The sequence below is a fragment of the Amphiprion ocellaris genome, chromosome 15 (genome assembly GCF_022539595.1).
Source record: "Amphiprion ocellaris isolate individual 3 ecotype Okinawa chromosome 15, ASM2253959v1, whole genome shotgun sequence".
Classification (NCBI taxonomy): domain Eukaryota; kingdom Metazoa; phylum Chordata; class Actinopteri; family Pomacentridae; genus Amphiprion; species Amphiprion ocellaris.
The window spans coordinates 33,689,152-33,709,404 of record NC_072780.1 but is presented as its reverse complement, the minus strand read 5'-3'; the positions used below and the strand labels follow the sequence as shown (position 1 = coordinate 33,709,404).

At 36.5% G+C, this 20,253-nt stretch overlaps 1 protein-coding gene across 2 annotated transcripts in view; it reads right to left on the bottom strand.

The window, feature by feature from the left end:
• myo1g (myosin IG) overlaps positions 1-20,253 on the bottom strand; it is a 66,202-nt gene that overhangs the window by 37,955 nt on the left and 7,994 nt on the right. The window contains exons 3-14 of one of the 2 annotated variants that reach the window (XM_035944693.2): positions 17,556-17,649; positions 17,274-17,439; positions 13,459-13,512; positions 12,645-12,740; positions 12,440-12,556; positions 11,545-11,751; positions 10,146-10,291; positions 9,953-10,067; positions 8,579-8,749; positions 5,485-5,555; positions 438-512; positions 180-312 (exon numbers count right to left, since the gene is read on the bottom strand). In XM_035944693.2, the coding sequence (XP_035800586.2) occupies positions 180-312; positions 438-512; positions 5,485-5,555; positions 8,579-8,749; positions 9,953-10,067; positions 10,146-10,291; positions 11,545-11,751; positions 12,440-12,556; positions 12,645-12,740; positions 13,459-13,512; positions 17,274-17,439; positions 17,556-17,649 (1,445 nt within the window). Of the gene's footprint in view, positions 1-179; positions 313-437; positions 513-537; positions 2,645-5,484; positions 5,556-8,578; positions 8,750-9,952; positions 10,068-10,145; positions 10,292-11,544; positions 11,752-12,439; positions 12,557-12,644; positions 12,741-13,458; positions 13,513-17,273; positions 17,440-17,555; positions 17,650-20,253 lie in introns of those variants that run through there. The other variant, XM_023262711.3, reaches the window with a different exon arrangement.

The window sequence follows — 20,253 nt, the reverse complement described above, 5'->3', positions numbered from 1 at the left end:
AATATATAATAATTTTATTTAGTACTTAATAAATAAATGAAAGAACCAATATGCCTGATTGTTTTTTCAGTGACACATTCCAGCTTTTGTCAGTCTCAGCGCTACAAATCTAAGCCACAGCTTCCCCCTGGGAGGTCAGAAGAGGAATCGTGAAGTTAATCACAGCAGGAACTACTGACCTTGCAGGCCAGTTTGTCAACCAAAGCCACAATGGAGTTCTTGAAGAGGGTGGCGGCGGTCAGAGGTCGCTTGGTGACCTCTGTGATGCTCAGCTGACCATCTGGCCACATCTCCTTCAGGACCGGGTTGGAACTACGAGGCCAGAGAAGGAGGGCAGAGAGCAGGAAAAGGACAGCGGTAAGTAGGCCGGCAGAAGAAACTCATTTATACACTTAACCCAGATATTCAAGTGGAAAAACACCGACTGCATTTGGCACCTGTTGTACATAAGACGCTTGAAATCCTGGAAAAGAAGGTCCTTGTTCTTGTCCAAAAAGCCCTCGACGGAATATCTGAATGGAGAGGATAAGAAGTAGTTCAGGAGAAGGAGGACGATGCTAAAATTACAGAAAGTAGCACAGTTTGAATGATTCGGTCTGCAGGCGACGGATTAACAGCTGCTGAGTTCATCCACAGACTGGAAACACTGGAGGTTCACCAGACTTAGACCAGCTCTAGGATGGCTCTGGACTGCAGGTTGGAGACTTGTTTTGCACTAGTTTTGAACTGGTTTAGATGTTTTTTAACTGTTTTTAGATGGTCTTTGGCTTTGGTTTTGGACTGGTTTATAGCTTTGGTTTTGGACTAGTTTTGGGCTGGTTTTAAACTTTTTATGGACCTGTTTTTAGACTTATTTTGGACTGGTTTTGGACTAGTTTTAGGCTGGTTTGTCGCTTTGGTTTTGGACTGGTTGTGGACTAGTTTGTGGCTTTGGCGTTGGATTGTTTTTGGATTGGCTGTGAACATTTTTGTTTTCTTTTACTAGTTTTGAGAGTGCCTGTGGGTTTGGGTTTAGACTGTTTTGGACTGGTTTTGGAGATAAAAGGACCTAATCTCTGCCTTTTCTACTGGTTTGGTTCAGAAGCAGCTTCAGTTCCATAAACCAGTAGGATGAATGAACCTCAGTCACTGGAAGCTTCACCACTTTAAACAGAACATCTTTTATATGCAGGAAAACTGTGATAAAAGAGTTTTAATATGAGTCAAAGCAGCAAACTGAGAATATACAGTAAAATATTTCATTTTACAGATATTTGCTGTTTTCACTGTTTTTAACGTATTGTTCTGGCACTGCCTCAAATTTTCATATGCTCTTAATGGATTATTTTTTACAGTTTATAGCTGTTGGTTCAACAAAGCGTCAGAAGTGAAGAAGCTGAAGAAGCCTCTCGGATGAAGGTGAGACCAAAGAACCAAAACAGAAGTCCAGGTGCTTCTCACTGAAGCGCTGAAGATTCGTACGATCTGAGAATCTAAACAGACGTATTTAAAAGGATTAGTGGGAGATCAGTGGTGGAAGATAGAAGGTTCAAGACTCCTTCAGAGGAGTCATAGGAGTCTTGGTGGCCTCCCTCTCTAGTCTCTCAAGTCTTGAGGATGTCCTGCTTTAGTCAGATTTATTCATGTACCATCTTCCTTCCATTTCTTAATGATGGATCTAACTGGACTCCAGGAGATCTTCAGGAACTTGGAAATGTTCTCGTATCGTCCTGACTGATGCTTTTCAACAACCTTTTCTCAGAGTTTCTTGGTTCTTTAGTGTTCATGGTGTAGTTCTATCCAGGAGAACTGATCCACCAGATCCAAGAGTCTTTATTCTACAATCAATCATCTTTATTTCATTCATTTTATGACTTTTAGCACCAACTAGCTGCACTTTACAGTTTATATTTTTAATTAACTGACAGTATGTTTTAGAAACCTGTTGTCCCTTTGGAATAACAGAGTCTTTTTTGTGAATTCTTGTCTAAAATATCAAATCATCAGACCATGATTCAGCCTTCAGAATCACTAAAACGAGAAAACTTTCTAACATTTCTATATCTGCTGCACCTATAAACCGTCCTACTAGAGTAAATCAGCTTCCTCTCTCTGCTAGAGCTCTCCTTGGCCTCATAACGGACTGAAAACACGTCACATGTCGGCTGCATGTCTCTGACTGTGTCCTCGGCTGTCACATCTGCAGGCTAGCGATGACAGATGTGTCCTCTTGGCTCACGAAGCCGCCTGACCTGGGAAAACTCACCACGAGAGGCAGAGTGTGAAGGAACAGAGGAACACAACAACAAGGACAGGACAGACAGCCGCCTCCAGAGACCAGGGCATCGTCACGGGGACGTATATTTATGTATGAAGGTCAGGGACAGGGCCGAGGACGAGGTGAGATCCAGAAGATGTCTCGTACATGAAGCTGTGGCTGAGATACATCTTCCCTCAAAGTGCTGTATGTGCAGGTTGAAACCCTGCCGGGAATTCAGAGGCAGGTGAGGAAGGAGGAGGAAGTAGGTCAGAGCTGAGACGGTTCGCTGGTGAAAGGAGGCCGGCGGCCGCTGAGGACGAGGGTATATTTAGCCGGTCAGGATCAGATGGGATGGGACAGGAGACGCTGCCACCAGGAAGCAGAAGACGAGAGGCGACAGCTCGGCTGAAGAGACGGAGGAGGACATCTGTCAACACCTAAAACCTGGAGGGACGGAGCTGCACCTACAGACCCTCAGAACTAAACGTATACCAGTCACAAATTTCAAATAATCCATGTAGAAAATCCTAAAACATACAGTTGCTGTATAAATGTTCTTGTCCTGAGACCAAATCTGAAAAAACTAGGAGAGAAAAGAATGTTTAAAAATATTTTTCAAAAATGCCATTTTTCTCTTGTCCCACCCCCCTGATGACCAAACTGAATCTCAAGTAAAAAGTAAACCTTTTTTTGGTTTTATTTTTTTCATTGATGTCTCTGTAATTGTTGGAACATTTTTTTTAATCAACATAATATTTTAAATAATAATTATTATTCATGGAACGTGTCGCACAACATGTTAGCAGAACGTGTTGATGGTGTTTTTGTCATTTTGTGTCTCATTTTTGTTGTTTCCTGTCTTGTTCTTGTCGTTTCCATCATCAACAGTGTTCCTACAGAATGTGTAGAGCAAAGCTATGTCCTCTCTTCTATTTTCCATCTTTTCATCCCATTGTCAGCCTTGATTGAATGTCTCCCTCCAGCTCATATTATCAGGATCAGACTAATTCTTTGGACTGTTTTCCATCAGTCAGTTTGTCCTCTTGGTCAGCAGTAACAGCAGCTAAATATCTAGCTTCTACTGCTGAGAAAAAGATCACATTAGCATGGATTAGAGTAGAGTTAGCAAACAGCACAGAAAACATGGAAGAAGAAGCTGAGCCCATCAATACCTATTATTGATCAATGTGGAGCAGAAAACTGGAAAAGAGAAGCTTGATTTTTCAAACACTTTGAAGCCTAAATATCTTCCAGTTCTGGAAGGAACCTTCTATATTATCTGAAATGACTCGTAATGAGTTAAAGTTGCTCTAAATAAAGCAAAGTTGTTCTATATTAATTAAAGTTGTTCTATATTAAAGCTGCTCTGTATTAGTGAAAGTTGCTCTATATTAGTGAAAGTTGCCTCATTAAATGTAAATCTGAACATATAAATATCTTTTCAAGTGTCAAACTGAACTCCCAGAATGCAGCAGAGATCCATCGACCACATCAGAAAGTCTTTTTATAAATGATTCATTTTTCATGCACAGATCACAGATATTTCATGGTTTGCAAACGTCACTGCTTTGAAGTAGCTTCTTTTCTTCCTATTTTTATGTTGATGTTTGAAAACAGATCAGATTAGATTAGATCAGCTCCATTTGAACCAAACGGACACGTGGACGTTAATCATCAGTGATATGATCTGATTCTATTAAACTGTTTGAGTCTCAGTGAACCTTTCCTCTACTTCTTCTATCTGGTCACACAGGCACTAGATTGTCTCCTCGTCTGCCTCCTCCTCGTCCTCCTGACACATTAAAGTCCGTCCTCCTCTGGATCGAGGCCACGTGAGCCGATAGGATGTTGGGGAATCAGAGTCGTGACGAGGAATCAGCTGGTCTGGAGCCTCAGCATCTTTAAATCCAGTCACAGGAGGATGAAGAGGAGGAAACTAAGAGATGCTTATTCCTGCTCTAACATCACATTATCACATATTATATATTATAAGTAACACGTTATATATCACATAAAACATCTCTGATTTACCTGGAATTTACAGAGCAATAAATACGGATATGTAGAAAGATATCTGGGACATCTCAGCTGGAGATATATAATACTTTACAAGATATACAGAGGTCAACTTTAACTCATACAGAGCAACTTTAACTTAATTTTAAAATAAATTTTAAAATAAGTAATAAATAACATTATATTTAATTTTAAAACCCTTTTATTTAAATATGCAAAATAATTATTAATAAATGATATAAATTATTTAGTTTTACATTAATACTTAAATAAATGTTAAAATAAGTGACAAATAATAACCATACATTTCATATTAAAATAGATTTAAAAAGATTACTTAAAATAATTATTAATAAATTAAACTAATTATTCTACATTTTACATTTATAATGCTGTAAATTCAAAATAGATTTTATTTTAAATGAATGAATTATTTAAAATTATTATGAATAACTATTTAAAATAAATGATTTATTTTAAAATCTGTTTTAAAATAAATAATAATAAAAATTTTGTTTTAAAATATTTATTAAAATTATTGAAAATAATTATTAATAAAATAAATCAATTGTTTCAATCTGTAAATTTATAATGATATAATTTAAATCTAATTTATTTCAAATCAATAATTTAGTGTTAATAATTATTCATAATTATTTAAAAATAATAATGATAATAATAATAAGTTCTATTTTGAAATAAACGTTAAACAATTACTTTCAGTAATGATTGATAAATTAAATATATTATTTTAATTTTTTAATTTATAATGCTATAAAGTGAAAATATAATTTATTTTAGTTAATAAATTATTTAAAATAATTATTAATAATTACTTAAAATAAATAATTTACTAAAAAATTAAAACAAATAATAAAAATTATAAATTATATTTTAAAATAAATTTTAAAAAATATTTAAAGTTATTTTACATTTATAATGCCATAAATTTAAAATATCATCAGAAATGTCTTTCATTCAGACTGAATAAAAGACATTTCTGAGTACTGTCTCCTTCACAGAACTGCAGGACTTTAGATGAAAAATGAAGCCCAGAGAGTTAAAAGTTGTTGTTCTGAGGTTCAAACTTCAGATCAGTAAATCTCTACTGGAACCTCTGGGACACAAACTCTTTAATAGGATTACAGTATTTTCCTCCTGAACTCAACATTTTTCTTCCACAAAGAGGCTGAAAAGACGATTAGAACAAAGAGGAAAACGTGACTCACGTGACGTCTCCGGCGTAATGTCGGATCCGGAAGTGCTTCTGGAAGTCCATGGTTTTATCAGTGGGGCTGAGCTGGAGTCAGAAAAACACAGATTATCTCCTCACATTTCAAATACAGAAAAACGCAGATTATCTCCTCACAGCTAAACTACAGAGAAACAGAGGAAACAGTCTGGAGATGCTGGTGGTTAAAATGCAGCTTTATGAAGTCTGAGGAGAGAAAACAGTGGAGGAAGTCTGCTCTCTGCTGACACAAACACAAAACTACACTTCAGATGTGAAAAGAACTGCAGATTTGAACTGACTTCATGTTTTAGACTAAAAATACAATCAAAATATACATATTAATATTAATAATTTTATCAAGCAATCAAGGGACATGCAGGCACGCTTTGTTCAGAGAAGGTATCCACAGAAGCTGCTGTCTCAAGCTCACACTAGAGCGTTGTCTCTAAAGAGGACTGAACTGCTCACTCCCAAACCTAAAAATGTCCAAGCACAAAAGCCGTTTTTTGTTACACGTTACAGTAAGGAGGCTATCTTGGTCAAAAAGGTTATACAAAAAAATTGGGATATTATTGTGAGTGATCCTCTTTTAAGACAGGTGTTCCCTGAGCCCCCAGGAGTAAGTTTCCGAAGAGCTCCTACAATCAAGGACAGATTAGTTAGGAGCTATCTTCCTTCATCTAAACCCACTACATGGCTTTCCCGTCCAAAAGGGAACTTTCCTTGTGGCCACTGTAGGTATTGTGATAACTTGATAAAAACTAATACTTTTATAGACATTGGTAAGAGCAGAACTTATTTCATTAACTCTTTTGTCAACTGTCAAACAACCCATGTAGTGTACCGCCTCCAATGCCCATGTGGATGTTTTTATGTGGGGCTTACTAAAAGAAGGTTGAGGGATAGGGTGGCTGAACACTGCTATGCCATTCGCTCAAAAAACCAAAACTACCCCATGGCAAGACACTATATGGATATACATGACTGTAATGACTCTACTCTAAAAGTGTTGGCACTTGAAGTTATCACTATGGATGCAAGGGGCGGTGACAAAGTCCTCCGCCTTAGGCAGAGGGAAGCTTACTGGATACATGAACTTAGTGCCACAGTGTACCCTGGCCTCAATGAAGATTTTGACCTTTCTTGTTTTTTGTAAAATCTTGAGTTTTTCTGTTAAATTTGTATTCTCTTGTAAACTCCTGCTCTCTGTGCCCATTGTCTACATCTAGAGCTTGACAAAGGTATTACATCAGACCTGTCAGTCATGTGACTGCACACCTGGAGACATTGACTATAATTAGGTGCTCTCTTTGTCTGTGAGTATTCACATCCTGATGAAGGCGTAAGCCGACACGCGTTGGTGTGCTTTTTAATGTTCCTGGCCCTCCATTAAAAATCTTCATATTTGCAAACGATGAGTGCCTGGACCTTCTCTTTTGTGGACTATACATATTAATATATTTGCACCAACATTTTTTTGCATGTTTAATTAATTCATTAATTAATTAAATTTCTAATAATATTCATCTATTTATAATATTTTAAACATTTATATTATACAAATTCTATTCTATATACTATAAGAATTTATATCAAAACAATAATTATTTTATGATTATTTATTGCATTTATTATTGTTTTCTTAAATTGCTAACTAAACCAACCAAATTTCATTTAAAGCAACAACATTCAATCATCTTTCATAACTTCAATTTAGATAGTTATTATTAATTATTATTACATAATTTATTATTATTATTATTATTATTATTATTATTATTATTATTATTATTACCAAAAGGGCCTGAAGGTCTTCCACATGTGGATTTATAGGTTTCCCTGCTACCTGGATCATCCACCCATCCATTATCTATACACCACTTAATCCTCACTAGGGTCATGGGGGGGCTGGAGTCTATCCCAGCTGACTCAGGTGAAGGCAGGGGACACCCTAGACAGTTCACCAGTCTGTCACAGGGCTACATACAGAGACAAACAATCACTCTCACATTCACACCTACGGGCAATTTAGAATAATCAATTAACCTCAGCATATTTTTGGACTGTGGGAGGAAGCCGGAGAACCCGGAGAAAACCCACGCATGCACAGGGAGAACATGCAAACTCCATGCAGAAAGATCCCGGGAAAGCCGGGACGTGAACCAGGGATCTTCTAGCTGCAAGGTGAAAGTGCTAACCACTACGCCACTGTGCAGCCCGTTACCTGGATCATGTGTTTGTATTTTGTAAAAATACAAACACATGATCCAGGTGTTCACTGGAAACTGTCAGCATCTCTAATTTATTAAAAAAATCAGATTTCTCTGATTTTGTCCTCCTGAGTTGCCGTAAGTCAGTAAAGTTCATCACCAGCAGATTATCACTTCCTCCTCAGTCATCTGAAACTTAAACATCCTTTTTTTTAACCCTCATGTCGTCCCGTGGGTCAAAATTGACCCGTTTTAAAGTTTGAAAATATGGAAAAAATAATATTTTCACAGTGAAACTTCTGATGTCCACATTTTCAACATTTTTGGGAAATCTTTGAACATTTTTTGGTGGAAAAAAAGAAATGTTAAAAATGTTTTTTAAGAACATTCACAAAAAAAAAAAAATCAACCAAAATCCAGTGAAATTTTGCTGGATTTTGGTTGTTTTTTTGTGAATGTTCTTAAAGAAAATCTTAGAAGTTTTACTGATATATATGGAATCACTTTAGATATTTTTAGGATTTTTTGGGAAGATTTTTACTCATTTTTTGAAAATATTTACAAGAATTTTCTTGCCAAATTTGGGGGATTTTTTAAAATAAAACTTTTAAGGGAAACTTTTAAGGAATTATTGAAATTTTCTTCCTGAAGGTTTTGCAAATTTTCATAAATTTGGAGAATTTTTTTGCTGAATTTTTGGATTTTTTATAGACAAGGACACTATATTTTTTGGTGCTTGTAAATGAAGACAGCAGGAGGGTTAAACCTTTTCTTCTGTTTCATGCTGAGCAGCTAGAGATGTTCTGCTTTTCCAAACAGAGAAACCTTCCAGATGTTATCTCCAGACGTGTCTGTCCAGCATGAAGGAAAGGAGCTGACCTTTCGTGAGGTGTAGTGAGGATGCTGAGACAGTTTGGTGTCCATGCTGTCCAGACAGACGGTGTCGGTCACTTTGCCCACGCTGAGACACGCTTCGTCCAGGATGGAGATGATGCCTTTGTGAGGCTGCTCCACCAGGTCCACGATGATCTGGTTGTTGAAGTAATCGATCTGCAGGAAGACAGGAGAACTGGGAGGTTAAAGGAATAAAAACTGGACTGTATGTGTTTTGTTTTATTCAGCTTCATGGTTCAGTGATCACAAAATGCATCAGGAAATATTTAGACTATCGTTGAAAAGTTTGCTTTTCTCTCAAAAATAAGGACATTTCTAAGTGACTCCAAACTTTTAAACAGTAGTATACATCAATTAAAGTTGCTCTATATTAGTTAAAGTTGCTGTGTATTAATTAAAGTTGCTGTGTATTAATTAAAGTTGCTGTATATTAGTTAAAGTTGCTCTATATTAGTTAAAGTTGCTCCATATTAGTTAAAGTTGCTCTGTATTAGTTAAAGTTACTCTATATTAGTTAAAGTTGCTCTATATTAGTTAAAGTTGCTCCATATTAGTTAAAGTTGCTCTGTATTAGTTAAAGTTGCTCTATATTAGTTAAAGTTGCTCCATATTAGTTAAAGTTGCTCTGTATTAGTTAAAGTTGCTCTATATTAGTTAAAGTTGCTCCATATTAGTTAAAGTTGCTCTATATTAGTTAAAGTTGCTCTATATTAGTTAAAGTTGCTCTGTATTAGTTAAAGTTGCTCTATATTAGTTAAATTTGCTCTATATTAGTTAAAGTTGCTCTATATTAGTTAAAGTTGCTCAAAACTGAGTTGAAGTTGCTCTATATTAGTTAAAGTTACTCTATATTAGTTAAAGTTGCTCTATATTAGTTAAAGTTGCTCTATATTAGTTAAAGTTGCTCTATATTAGTTAAAGTTGCTCTGTATTAGTTAAAGTTGCTCTATATTAGTTAAATTTGCTCTATATTAGTTAAAGTTGCTCTATATTGGTTAAAGTTGCTCTATATTGGTTAAAGTTGCTCTATATTGGTTAAAGTTGCTCTATATTGGTTAAAGTTGCTCTATATTGGTTAAAGTTGCTGTATATTAGTTAAAGTTGCTCTACATTAGTTAAAGTTGCTCTATATTAGTTAAAGTTGCTCTATATTAGTTAAAGTTGCTCTATTCTAGTTAAAGTTGTTCTATATTTGTTAAAATTCGTTCCATTTGAAATGGAAGAAATTCAAATTTAGTTTTTTCTTGTCCATGAGTTCTGCTGACAGAACACATCTGTGAGTTCTGGTTCCAGAGCTGAGGACTTTAAAAATGAACCGTAGTGGATGAAGAAGTGTTTCAGAGGGTAAATGCTTCTCACGTGCTGCCAGGTGATTCCTTCCCTCTGATACTCTCCCTGTTCCTGCTGCAGGATGAGTTCGATGAAAAGCTGCTGCAGCTTCTCGTTGCAGTAGTTGATGCAGAACTGCTCGAAGCTGGACGACGACAGAAGGAACAACGTTAGAACAACGACCATGACTCACATTCTGCAGAGAAACGTCAGAGCTGCCGACCTGTTGTTGTCAAAGATCTCAAAGCCATAGATGTCCAGCACGCCGATCACTGTGTTTTTCCCATGAAGCACCGGGTTGTAGTCCTTCACCTCGATGATGCTGTTGATGCGACTCACGATCCAACCGAACAGCCGCTCATAGAGAGCCTGCAGTAGAGAGATCAGCAGAATCAAAAAGATTTCATTTGGTCCTGGTTGTAGAGCTTTTTAGGACTGGTTTCAGACTGTCTTGGGCGGATCTTTTTTTTTTAACCCCAAGAACACCAAACCTACCATCAAACATGGTGGTGGCAGTATCATGCTCTGTGGAACACGTTTAATATCCTCAGATGAGATGAATCAACAACTCAAAAATTATTTAAAAAAAAAACTGTGAAAATGACTGAAAAGTGGTTCAAAGTGACTTAAAAATGGCCCAAATTGATCTAAAAGTTTCGCAAAATGACTTAAAATCTGTCCTAAATGACTAAAAATGTGTCAGAAATGACTCAAACTTGTCCAAAATGACTAAAAGTTGCTCAAAATGGCTAAGAATTGGCCCAAAACAATTAAGAATTGGTGAAAAATTCCTCAAAATCTATGTATATTTTTGACCCAACAGATTTTGCTATATTTCCAGAAAGGAATAAAATACATGATACTTTTTCTTGTGACAAAGATTTGTGTGTTTCAACGATCCCAGAGTTGTAGGACTCATTATGAACCGAAGACTGCCATCATAAACATGGTCTTTCCTAGTAAACTTTAGTTCATGTCTGTACATAACATGTTTAATATCCTCAGAATCAACAACTCAAAAATGATTTAAAAAAACATCCAAAATGACTGAAAAGTGGTTCAAAATGACTTAAAAATTGTTCAAAATGGTTTAAAAATTGCCCAAAATGACTAAAAATCTATCCAAAAATGACAAAAAATGTGTCAAAAATGACTCAAATTTGTCCAAAATGACAAAAAAATGTCCAAAATGACTAAAAGTTGTCCAAAATGGATAAAAATTGGTCCAAAACAACCAAGAATTGGTGAAAAATTACTCAAAATGTGTCCAAAATGATAAAACCTGTCTAAGTTTACTCAGAAATAACTTGAATTTGTCCAAAATTACTTTTAAAATGGTTGAAAATGACTCAAAATTGGTCAGAAATGACTTAGTTAGTGGTAAAGAAATGGTTCCATCAGGATAGAATGACGGTTCTAGACTGGTCTCCCCAAAGTCCTGACTTAAACTTAGACCCATCAAGAACCTGTGGACTGATGAAGGAACAAGTCTGAGGCAGAAAGATGACATAAATTTGTTGTCTTTCTGCCTCAGACTTGAGTCAGTTAAATTGACAGTATAATGATACTGCCACCTCCATGCTTGACAGTTGGTTTACGGTTTGGAAGTGAACAAACTGAACCTTGGCGAAGGCGTCTCGTCCGAAACAGGCGTCCTGCTCGCTGTGTCCTTTCTCGATGACTTCTCCTCCGCCGGTCGCCACCGTTCGGAACAGAAGACTCTTAGTGACGCTGTCTGGATCTGTGGACGTCAGCTCAGAGATGTGCTTCACGGCTTCCTGTCCGAGAACCTGAACGTTCTCACCGTCGCTCTCAAACTGAATATTACCCTGGAAAACAAACCAATAGTGTGTTTTTTTTAATCTGACGTTCATAGAAGTTTAATCCTGTAAGACAGGAGAGTCAAACCCATCTTAGTCCAGGTTCCACATCCAGTCCAAAAAACCCCAACAAAAACAAGACAAAATATTACAAAAATGAGACACCAAACAACAAAAGAACAAAGAACAATCTAGTATTTTACTTTCTGATCCAAACAACTTGTCATGGTCTAGAAATGATTTTAAATTTATAGTTTTACTAATTTACAATCTGCAGTTAATGTCTTCTCTGGAATTTTTACACTTTGAGGACCGGATTGGACCCTCTGGAGGACCTCTTTTGGCCCACGGGCCACATGCTGGACACCTTTGAAGAGGACAGTATAGATTCTAGTTTGGAGCTGGAAATGAATTGTTTTTCTTTGCAGTTTTGTATTTATTCATGCTGCCACTCTTCATAAACTGTATATTATATTTTATATTTGGCAATAATCATATTCTTTGTTATTTCTTTGACTTTGTGGATCTTTTAAGGTCATTTTTTTGTGCGTTATGTTTATTTTTGTACAAAGGAAACTGGATCAACCCTCAGAACTTACTGTTTTTACTCCTGTCTTGTTTTTCTTCACTGCACCACATTCAGGATCCTTCATCTGTAACCTTCCTTCTGCCTTTAATAAATCTTTCTTTAACCTACCAGCAGCAGGATGGAGGCCAGGATCTGGTAAATGGAGGAAATCTCCTCCTCTGAGAAGCCGATCACGCCCAGAGCGTTCATCACCGCTTTGTGGCTCGACCGGTCGTTGTTGGACGTCTGGAGAAAGAAAAACACTTCTTATGGGAGAAGGTTTTGCATTTTGTCTCTAAAATCCAGAAGAAGCGGCTGGATATGTTGAACTCACGGTGGCTGCAGCTCCTTCTCTGGTGTAAATATAAGCAGCAGCATCGTTCTGAAGGTGGAAGGACTCCAACATTTCATCTGAACCTCCTCGAAGTAGCTGAAAACACACAAACACATCTGGTGAGGACGGCTGGGTGTTCAGGTGAGCAGGAATCAGGACAGAAGTTAGACTGAAACCAACTCTGGCATCAAGCAACTGAAGATCTTCAACTAAAATATGAACAAAAGACATTTAAACGAACCAAAAACAGCCTGTAAACTTGCTTCTTCTTGTTACAGGAGTGATGGAGTGAATTAAAAAGTTGTATTTTAGTAAAGTAGTTTACTGTGAAGCTTCTTTCATAACCACATCTCATTAAATAGATGGGTTTGGAAAAAACAACTGAATCAACTCCAACAAAATCACTTGCATTATTAGAAAATTCACCAAAAAAAACAGGTTTACACAACACAAGTTTAGTCCAATAGAAATTATAGTTTAAAAGTTTAGAACATAAAAAATGCTGCCTGATGTCTTTTCTGGTTTAAAGTTAAAGATGCCAGAGAAATATATTATGTATATATATTCTTATGAAGATCATCTTTTTAACTGTAGTCGTTTCAGTTCTGCTCAGATGAGGAATAAATAACTATTAGTGTCTCTAATTTTGGCTAAAAATACCAGAGTTGCTTGAGTCAGTCACTTCCTGTTCAGTCATCTGGAACCCAACATCCTTTTCTGAGATAAACCTCATCACGTTTTATTTCTATTGTTGACCCCGTGGCGGTTCTTTCTGATCAGTAAACGTGTTCGATGTTGAGCAGAAGACTAGTACCTGGTAGAAGGAGTGGAAGTTCCTCTCTCCGTCCTGCTGCTGCACCACCCTGGACTGAAACAGGAAACAAGAATAATTAAACGGGTTTCAAGAAGCCTCGAACTTAAATACAGGAAACAGAGAAAATAATGAACCACCTGAAACTAACTGGATTCATGAGAGTTAAAACAATCGGTCCATTAAAAGAGAAATAAACAAGCCAACACAGTAAAAAAAACCTCTCCTTTCCTTTCACACGTTAATGAAAATAACACCGAAGAAACTCAGCCGGTTGATCCGCTGTCTGCTCGTTGAAAATTCTATGTATTAATGCAATATAGTGCTGCCGATATATATATATATGTATATGTATATGTATATGTATATGTATATGTATATGTATATGTATATGTATATGTATATGTATGTATATGTATATGTATATGTATATGTATATGTATATGTATATGTATATATATGTATATATATATATATATATATATATATATATATATATATATATATATATATATATATATATATATATGCATGCATATAAACTCTACCTATCAGCAGCACTATAATGTAGCAATGGCTTTTTAAGATGGTCATATTTATTTATTTTACTTTATTTATGAAATTATTTTTTATCTTTATGTTTATCTTTATTTTTATTTATACTTATTTTGTTTCATTATTTTTATCTTTACATTTAATTTTTTTATTTACTTTGTTTGTTTATTTTTTTATCTTTATTTATGTACTTTATTTGTTTTTTTTACTTTTTTTCCCCACCCTGTTTTCTGTGTGTTTGTTCATTATTTTGAGCCTGTTCATTTTGTTCCTGGTTTTCTTGCCAAAAAAAATTTTAAATATTGACAAAAAAGGAAAAAAAGAAAAAAAATCATCAGATATTCTGATATTTGGTCATTTTGCAAGAAAAAAAACACAAAAAATGTGAGAATTTGCAGCATTTCTTGCACCAATGTTATAAAAAGCTGAATATTTTGGGTTTTAGATTGCTGATCAGACAAAACAAGACGTTTAATGACGTATTCTTGGGTTTTATTTTGGTAATTTTTTTTCCACAATTCAAAATGAATCGATGATAAGAATAATCATTACCAATATTTATATTTAGTTTAAAGATACTGGTTAGCTCCACTTCCTAAAGGTTAACTGTGTGACTTTTTGAGGCAACATAAGACGGATTAAAGCTCTAATGAGGTCAGAGACGAGTCCTGAGTCCAAAAATAAAAAATGAAAGTAGCACACATGGTGCCTCTGTGGACTCAGCTGCTTCTTTTTATCATCAGAGATCGATATTTAACTGGACGGTTGCTGAGAAGGTCTTTGCTGTCTGGTTCTGAAGGATTAATAACAAAAACCTCACACAGACTTCTGGTGTTTCAGACGGTAGGAAAAGTTTTAAAACTGTCGCTGCTCTTAAAATGTCTAAAAGCAGCATCATGAAGTTCTGAGGCAATAAAAAAACAATCACCAGCAGCTGTTTTTAACCCTCTGAACCCCAAAGACATGGTGAATAAATACAATAAAAGTCAGCATGCACAAGTCTGTCTGAAGGTTTCTTCACTTCTGTCTCAGTAAAAAGACGTGTGAAGAGCTTCGGAGGTTTGAAAGGAACGTTCACATCCAATATTTCATACAGAAAATAAAAACACAGAAACAATTTCCACCTTCCTGGCTGTACTTGAACTAACAATCTGTGACATTAATCATGATGCTGCATCAAACCACTTCTTTCATTTGAAAATTGTCAGAAATTGTACGTTGGTAGTAACCAGATTCTGTAAAAAACTAAAAATTCTGGACTCCTCATTGCAACTGTGAAGCCTTTAGTGACTCAGCTCAGACCAACAGCAACATGAGGAAAATTATGGGAATTTTCAGCTGAACTGCAGGATGTGTTTCCACTGAGTAGAGAGGAAATGTGATGGTAAATGGTCTGTATGTATATAGCGCTTTACTATACCTGTAACGATACCCAAAGCGCTTTACATTATACATCACATTCACACACTGATGGTGGAAGCTGCCATGCTAGGCGCTAACCACGACCCATCAGGTGCAGTTAGGGGTTCGGTGTCTCGCTCAGGGAGACCTCAACATGAGCTTTCCAGGCCAGGATCGAACTAGTAACACTCCAGGTACAAGACGGCCACTCTACCACTGAGCCATGCCGTCCCCAATGCAGTAAAAGAAACTGTGATGCCCAATTTTCAGAAAGGAGAGAATTTTTAGAAAGGAAATCACGACCATGAGTCTAAAATCTAGACGCACAATTCACAACGGTCCAACCAATTTGGAAAATAAATAAATAAATAAATAAATAAATAAATAAATTATATATATATATATATATATATATATATATATATATATATATATATATATATATATATATATATATATATATTTTTTATATATATATATATATATATATATATATATATATATATATATATATCTCAAAAATGTTTTCTTGTGAAGTTGCAATCATTTTTTATTTTTTAAATAGTTGTACTTATTCAATTTAATTTAAAATAATAGACTTTAGGGCTGCACAGTGGCGTAGTGGTTAGCACTTTCACCTTGCAGCTAGAAGATCCCTGGTTCACGTCCCGGCTTTCCCGGGATCTTTCTGCATGGAGTTTGCATGTTCTGTGCATGCGTGGGTTTTCTCCGGGTACTCCGGCTTCCTCCCACAGTCCAAAAATATGCTGAGGTTAATTGATTATTCTAAATTGCCCGTAGGTGTGAATGTGAGAGTGATTGTTTGTCTCTGTATGTAGCCCTGTGACAGACTGGTGACCTGTCTAGGGTGTCCCCTGCCTTCACCTGAGTCAGCTGGGATAGACTCCAGCACCCCATGACCCTAGTGAGGATTAAGTGGTGTATAGATAATGGATGGATGGATAATAGACTTTAAAAATATTTTTCTAATAAAAACACACAACTTTATTCCCATTTTACCATATTCCCCTGTAAAAACACACTTTAACCCTCCTGTTGTCCTCATTTACGGGCACCAAAAAATCGTGTTTTCTTGTCTGAAAAAAATCCAAAAATTTAGCAAAAAAATTCCCCAAATTTCTGAAAAATTGCAAAAAAAATGTTCAGGAAGAAAATTCCAATAATTCCTTCAAAATTTCCCTTAAAAGTTTTATTTTAAAAAGTCCCCCAAATTCAGCAAGAAATTCTTGGAAATATTTTCAAAAAATGAGTAAAAATCTTCCAAAAAAATCCTAAAAATATCTGAAGTGATTCCATATATATCAGTAAAACTTCTAATATTTTCGTTAAGAACATTCACATAAAAATCAACCACAATCCAGTGAAATTCGCTGGATTTTGGTTGATTTTTTTGTGAATGTTCTTAAGAAACATTTTTAACATTTCTTTTTTCCACCAAAAAATGTTCAAAGATTTCCCAAAAATGTTGAAAATGTGGACATCAGAAGTTTTACTGTGAAAATATTTTTTTTTCCACATTTTTAAACTTTAAAATGGGTCAATTTTGACCCACAGGACAACACAAGGATTAATATTACATCTTTTTTAAATAAAACAAAATGACAGATTTATCTCATTATGGCATTACAGTTTTAGGTGAAAATCTTACATAGCAAATTTTATTCTAGTAATGTTTGTTTATTTCTCATAAAATTACTTTTTATTCTGAAACTGCAACATGTTTAAAACAAGAAAAGCCCACAGAGAGCGCAGTCCTCCTCCAAGGCTGCTCATTCCCCCACATGGCACTGTCAGAAATGCAGCATTTTTCAGCAGAACCTGAACCTCTGCTTTGTGCTCACCTTCTCCAGCAGGTAGTTGTTGATGTGCCCTCCGGTCGGGTCTCCGTTGAAGTTGAAGTTGATGTCCATGTACTTGCCGAAGCGGCTGGAGTTGTCATTGCGGTTCGTCTTGGCGTTCCCGAAGGCCTCCAGCACGCAGTTGGACTTCAGCAGAACGTTCTTCACGCTGATCCATCACGTCGTCGTGGCAACCAGTGACGAGAGGACAGGTGGAGTCAGAGGTGATTTATAGGAACATCGACCGCTAAGGAAACATCTACTGAACAAATTTCAGGTCCTCACCTCTCCACTTCTGCTCTCTGGCTGGGGTTGGTGATGGCGGCGATGTACTGCATGATGTACTTACTGGCTTCTGTTTTTCCTGCACCGCTTTCACCTGAAACACAAGCAGATTCACAACAACAGCTGCAGGTGGATGGACAGTTTTCCAAATGAACTGTTAGCATAGACGCTAAATAAACGGACCCCAAACACATTTAATCAACTTTAATTTAACTTTCTCTGCCTGCAGGTTGTGGATCTACCAGCTGTGAAGCTTCTAGTTGAAGTAAAACACATGAAGAAGTTTGTTTTTACAGAAAATTTACACAAACAGTCAAAAGTTTGGACACACCTTCTCATTTAAAGGTCTTTCTTTCTTTTCATGACTATTTCCATTGTAGATTCTCACTGAAGGCATCAAAAATATGAATGAACACATATGGAATTATGTAGGAAACAAAAAAAGTGTGAAATAAGTCAAAACATGTTTTATATTTTAGATTTTTTAAATGATTTAATTTGAATTAAGAAAATGTTAATGACTCAAAATATGTCCAAAATAACTTGTAAAACTAGCTGAAATTAGTCCAAAATGACCCGAAACCTGTTCAAAACAGCCCCCAAATTCCCAAAATGTGTGTCTAAATATGTCCAAAATGTGTAAAATCTTGTCATAAATGACCTAAAAGAAGCCCCAAATAACCCTGAACAAGTCCCAAAAAAACTCAGAATTTGTTCAAAATTATTGAATTTGTTCAAAAGAATTATAAATTGCCAATAATGTCTCAAAATCTGTCAAAAATAACTTGTAAAACAAGTTGAAATTTGTCCAAAACTACTTTAATTGTAGTAAATGACTTGAAATTTTTAGAAAATGAATTGAAACTTAAGTTCAGTGACTGGAAACGTGTTCTAAATTACTCAGAAATCATCCAAACTGGCTCAAACTTTATCCATTATGAGGAAATGACTACAATCCACAATGACTTGAAACCTGTTCAAAACTACTCAAAACTTCTTAAAACAAGTTAAAATGGTCCAGAATCTGTTAAATCTTGTCCTAAACGACTCAAACGAAGTCCCAGACAACCCAGAGCACGTTCCAAGAAACTCAAAGCTTGTTCAAAATGACTCAGTTTGAATTAAAAGTTCCCAATAATGACTCAAAATCTGTCCATTCTGTTTGATTCTTCAAAGTAGCCACCATTTGCTTTGATTCTTGTTATTCTCTGGATGAGCTTCATGAGGTAGAACCTGAAATGGTTCTCCAACAGTCTTGAAGGAGTTCCAGAGATGCTGAGAACTTGTTGGTCCTTCTGCCTTCACTTTGAGGTCCATCTCATCCCACACCATCTGGATTGTGTTTAGGTCAGGTGACTGTGGAGGCCAGATCATCTCCATCATCTCCTTCTTGGTCAGATAGTCCTTCCACAGTCTGGAGGTGTGTTTGGGTTCATTGTCCTGCTGGAAAATAAATGATGGTCCAACTAAACCAAACCGGATGGGATGTCATGTCGCTGCAGGATGCTGTGGTAGCCATGCTGGTTCAGGGTTCCTTCAGTTTGGAATAAATCCCCGACAGTGACCATCATACCTCCTCCTCCATGCTTCATGGTGGGAACCATGCATGTAGAGACCATCCCTTCACCTTTTCTGGTCTCACAAAGACATGGCAGGTGGAACCAAAGATCTCAGATTTGGACTCATCAGACCAAAGCCCAGATCTCCACTGGTCTAATGTCCATTCCTGGTGTTTCTGGGTCCAAACTAATCTCTGCTGCTGGTTGCTTTTCGTTAGTAGTGGTTTCTGAGCAGCTATTGGACCATAAAGGCCTGATTGGTCAGTCTCCTCTGAACAGCTGATGCAGAGATGTGTCTGCTACTAGAACTATGGGTGGAATTTATCTGGGCTCTAATTTGAGCTGCTGTTAACAGGACATTTCTGAGACTGGAGACTCGAATGAACTTCTCCTCAGCAGCAGAGGACAACTCTTCCTTTCCTGGGGAGGTCCTCATGGAGACAGTTTGGTCGTAGCGCTGGCTGGTTTTAGAGACTGAACTTGGAGACACATTCGAGTTCTTGTAGGTTCCTGGGTACTTCCTAGATAGTTCCTGGTAGATTCATGGGTACTTCTTAGATGGTTCCTGGTAGGTTCCTGGGTAGTTCCGAGATGGTTCCTGGTAGGTTCATTGGTAGTTTCTAGATGGTTCCTGGTAGGTTCCTGGGTAGTTCCTAGATGGTTCCTTGTAGGTTCCTGGGTAGTTCCTAGATGGTTCCTGGGTAGTTCCTAGATGGTTCCTTGTAGGTTCCTGGGTAGTTCCTAGATGGTTCGTTTAGGTTTCTAGGTAGTTCATAGATGGTTCCTTGAGGATTCACTCAAAGTTATTGAAATTTTACGGACTGACAGATCTTCCGTTCTTAAAGCAATGATAGACTGTTGTTTCTCTTAGCTGATTGGTTCTTGCCATAATATGGACTCTAACAGTTGTCAAACAGGGCTGTAAGCTGTGGACCAACCTGACTTCTGATGGTCCCAACCCCATTAAGAAGATTAGAAATTCCACTAATGAACCTTGACAAGGAACACCTGTGAATGAAACCATTTCAAGTTCTACCTCATGAAGCTCATCCAAAGAATACCAAGAATCTATAAAGCAGGAATCAGAGCAAAGAATCTAAAGTATAAACCATATGTTGACTTATTTCAGACTTCTTTGT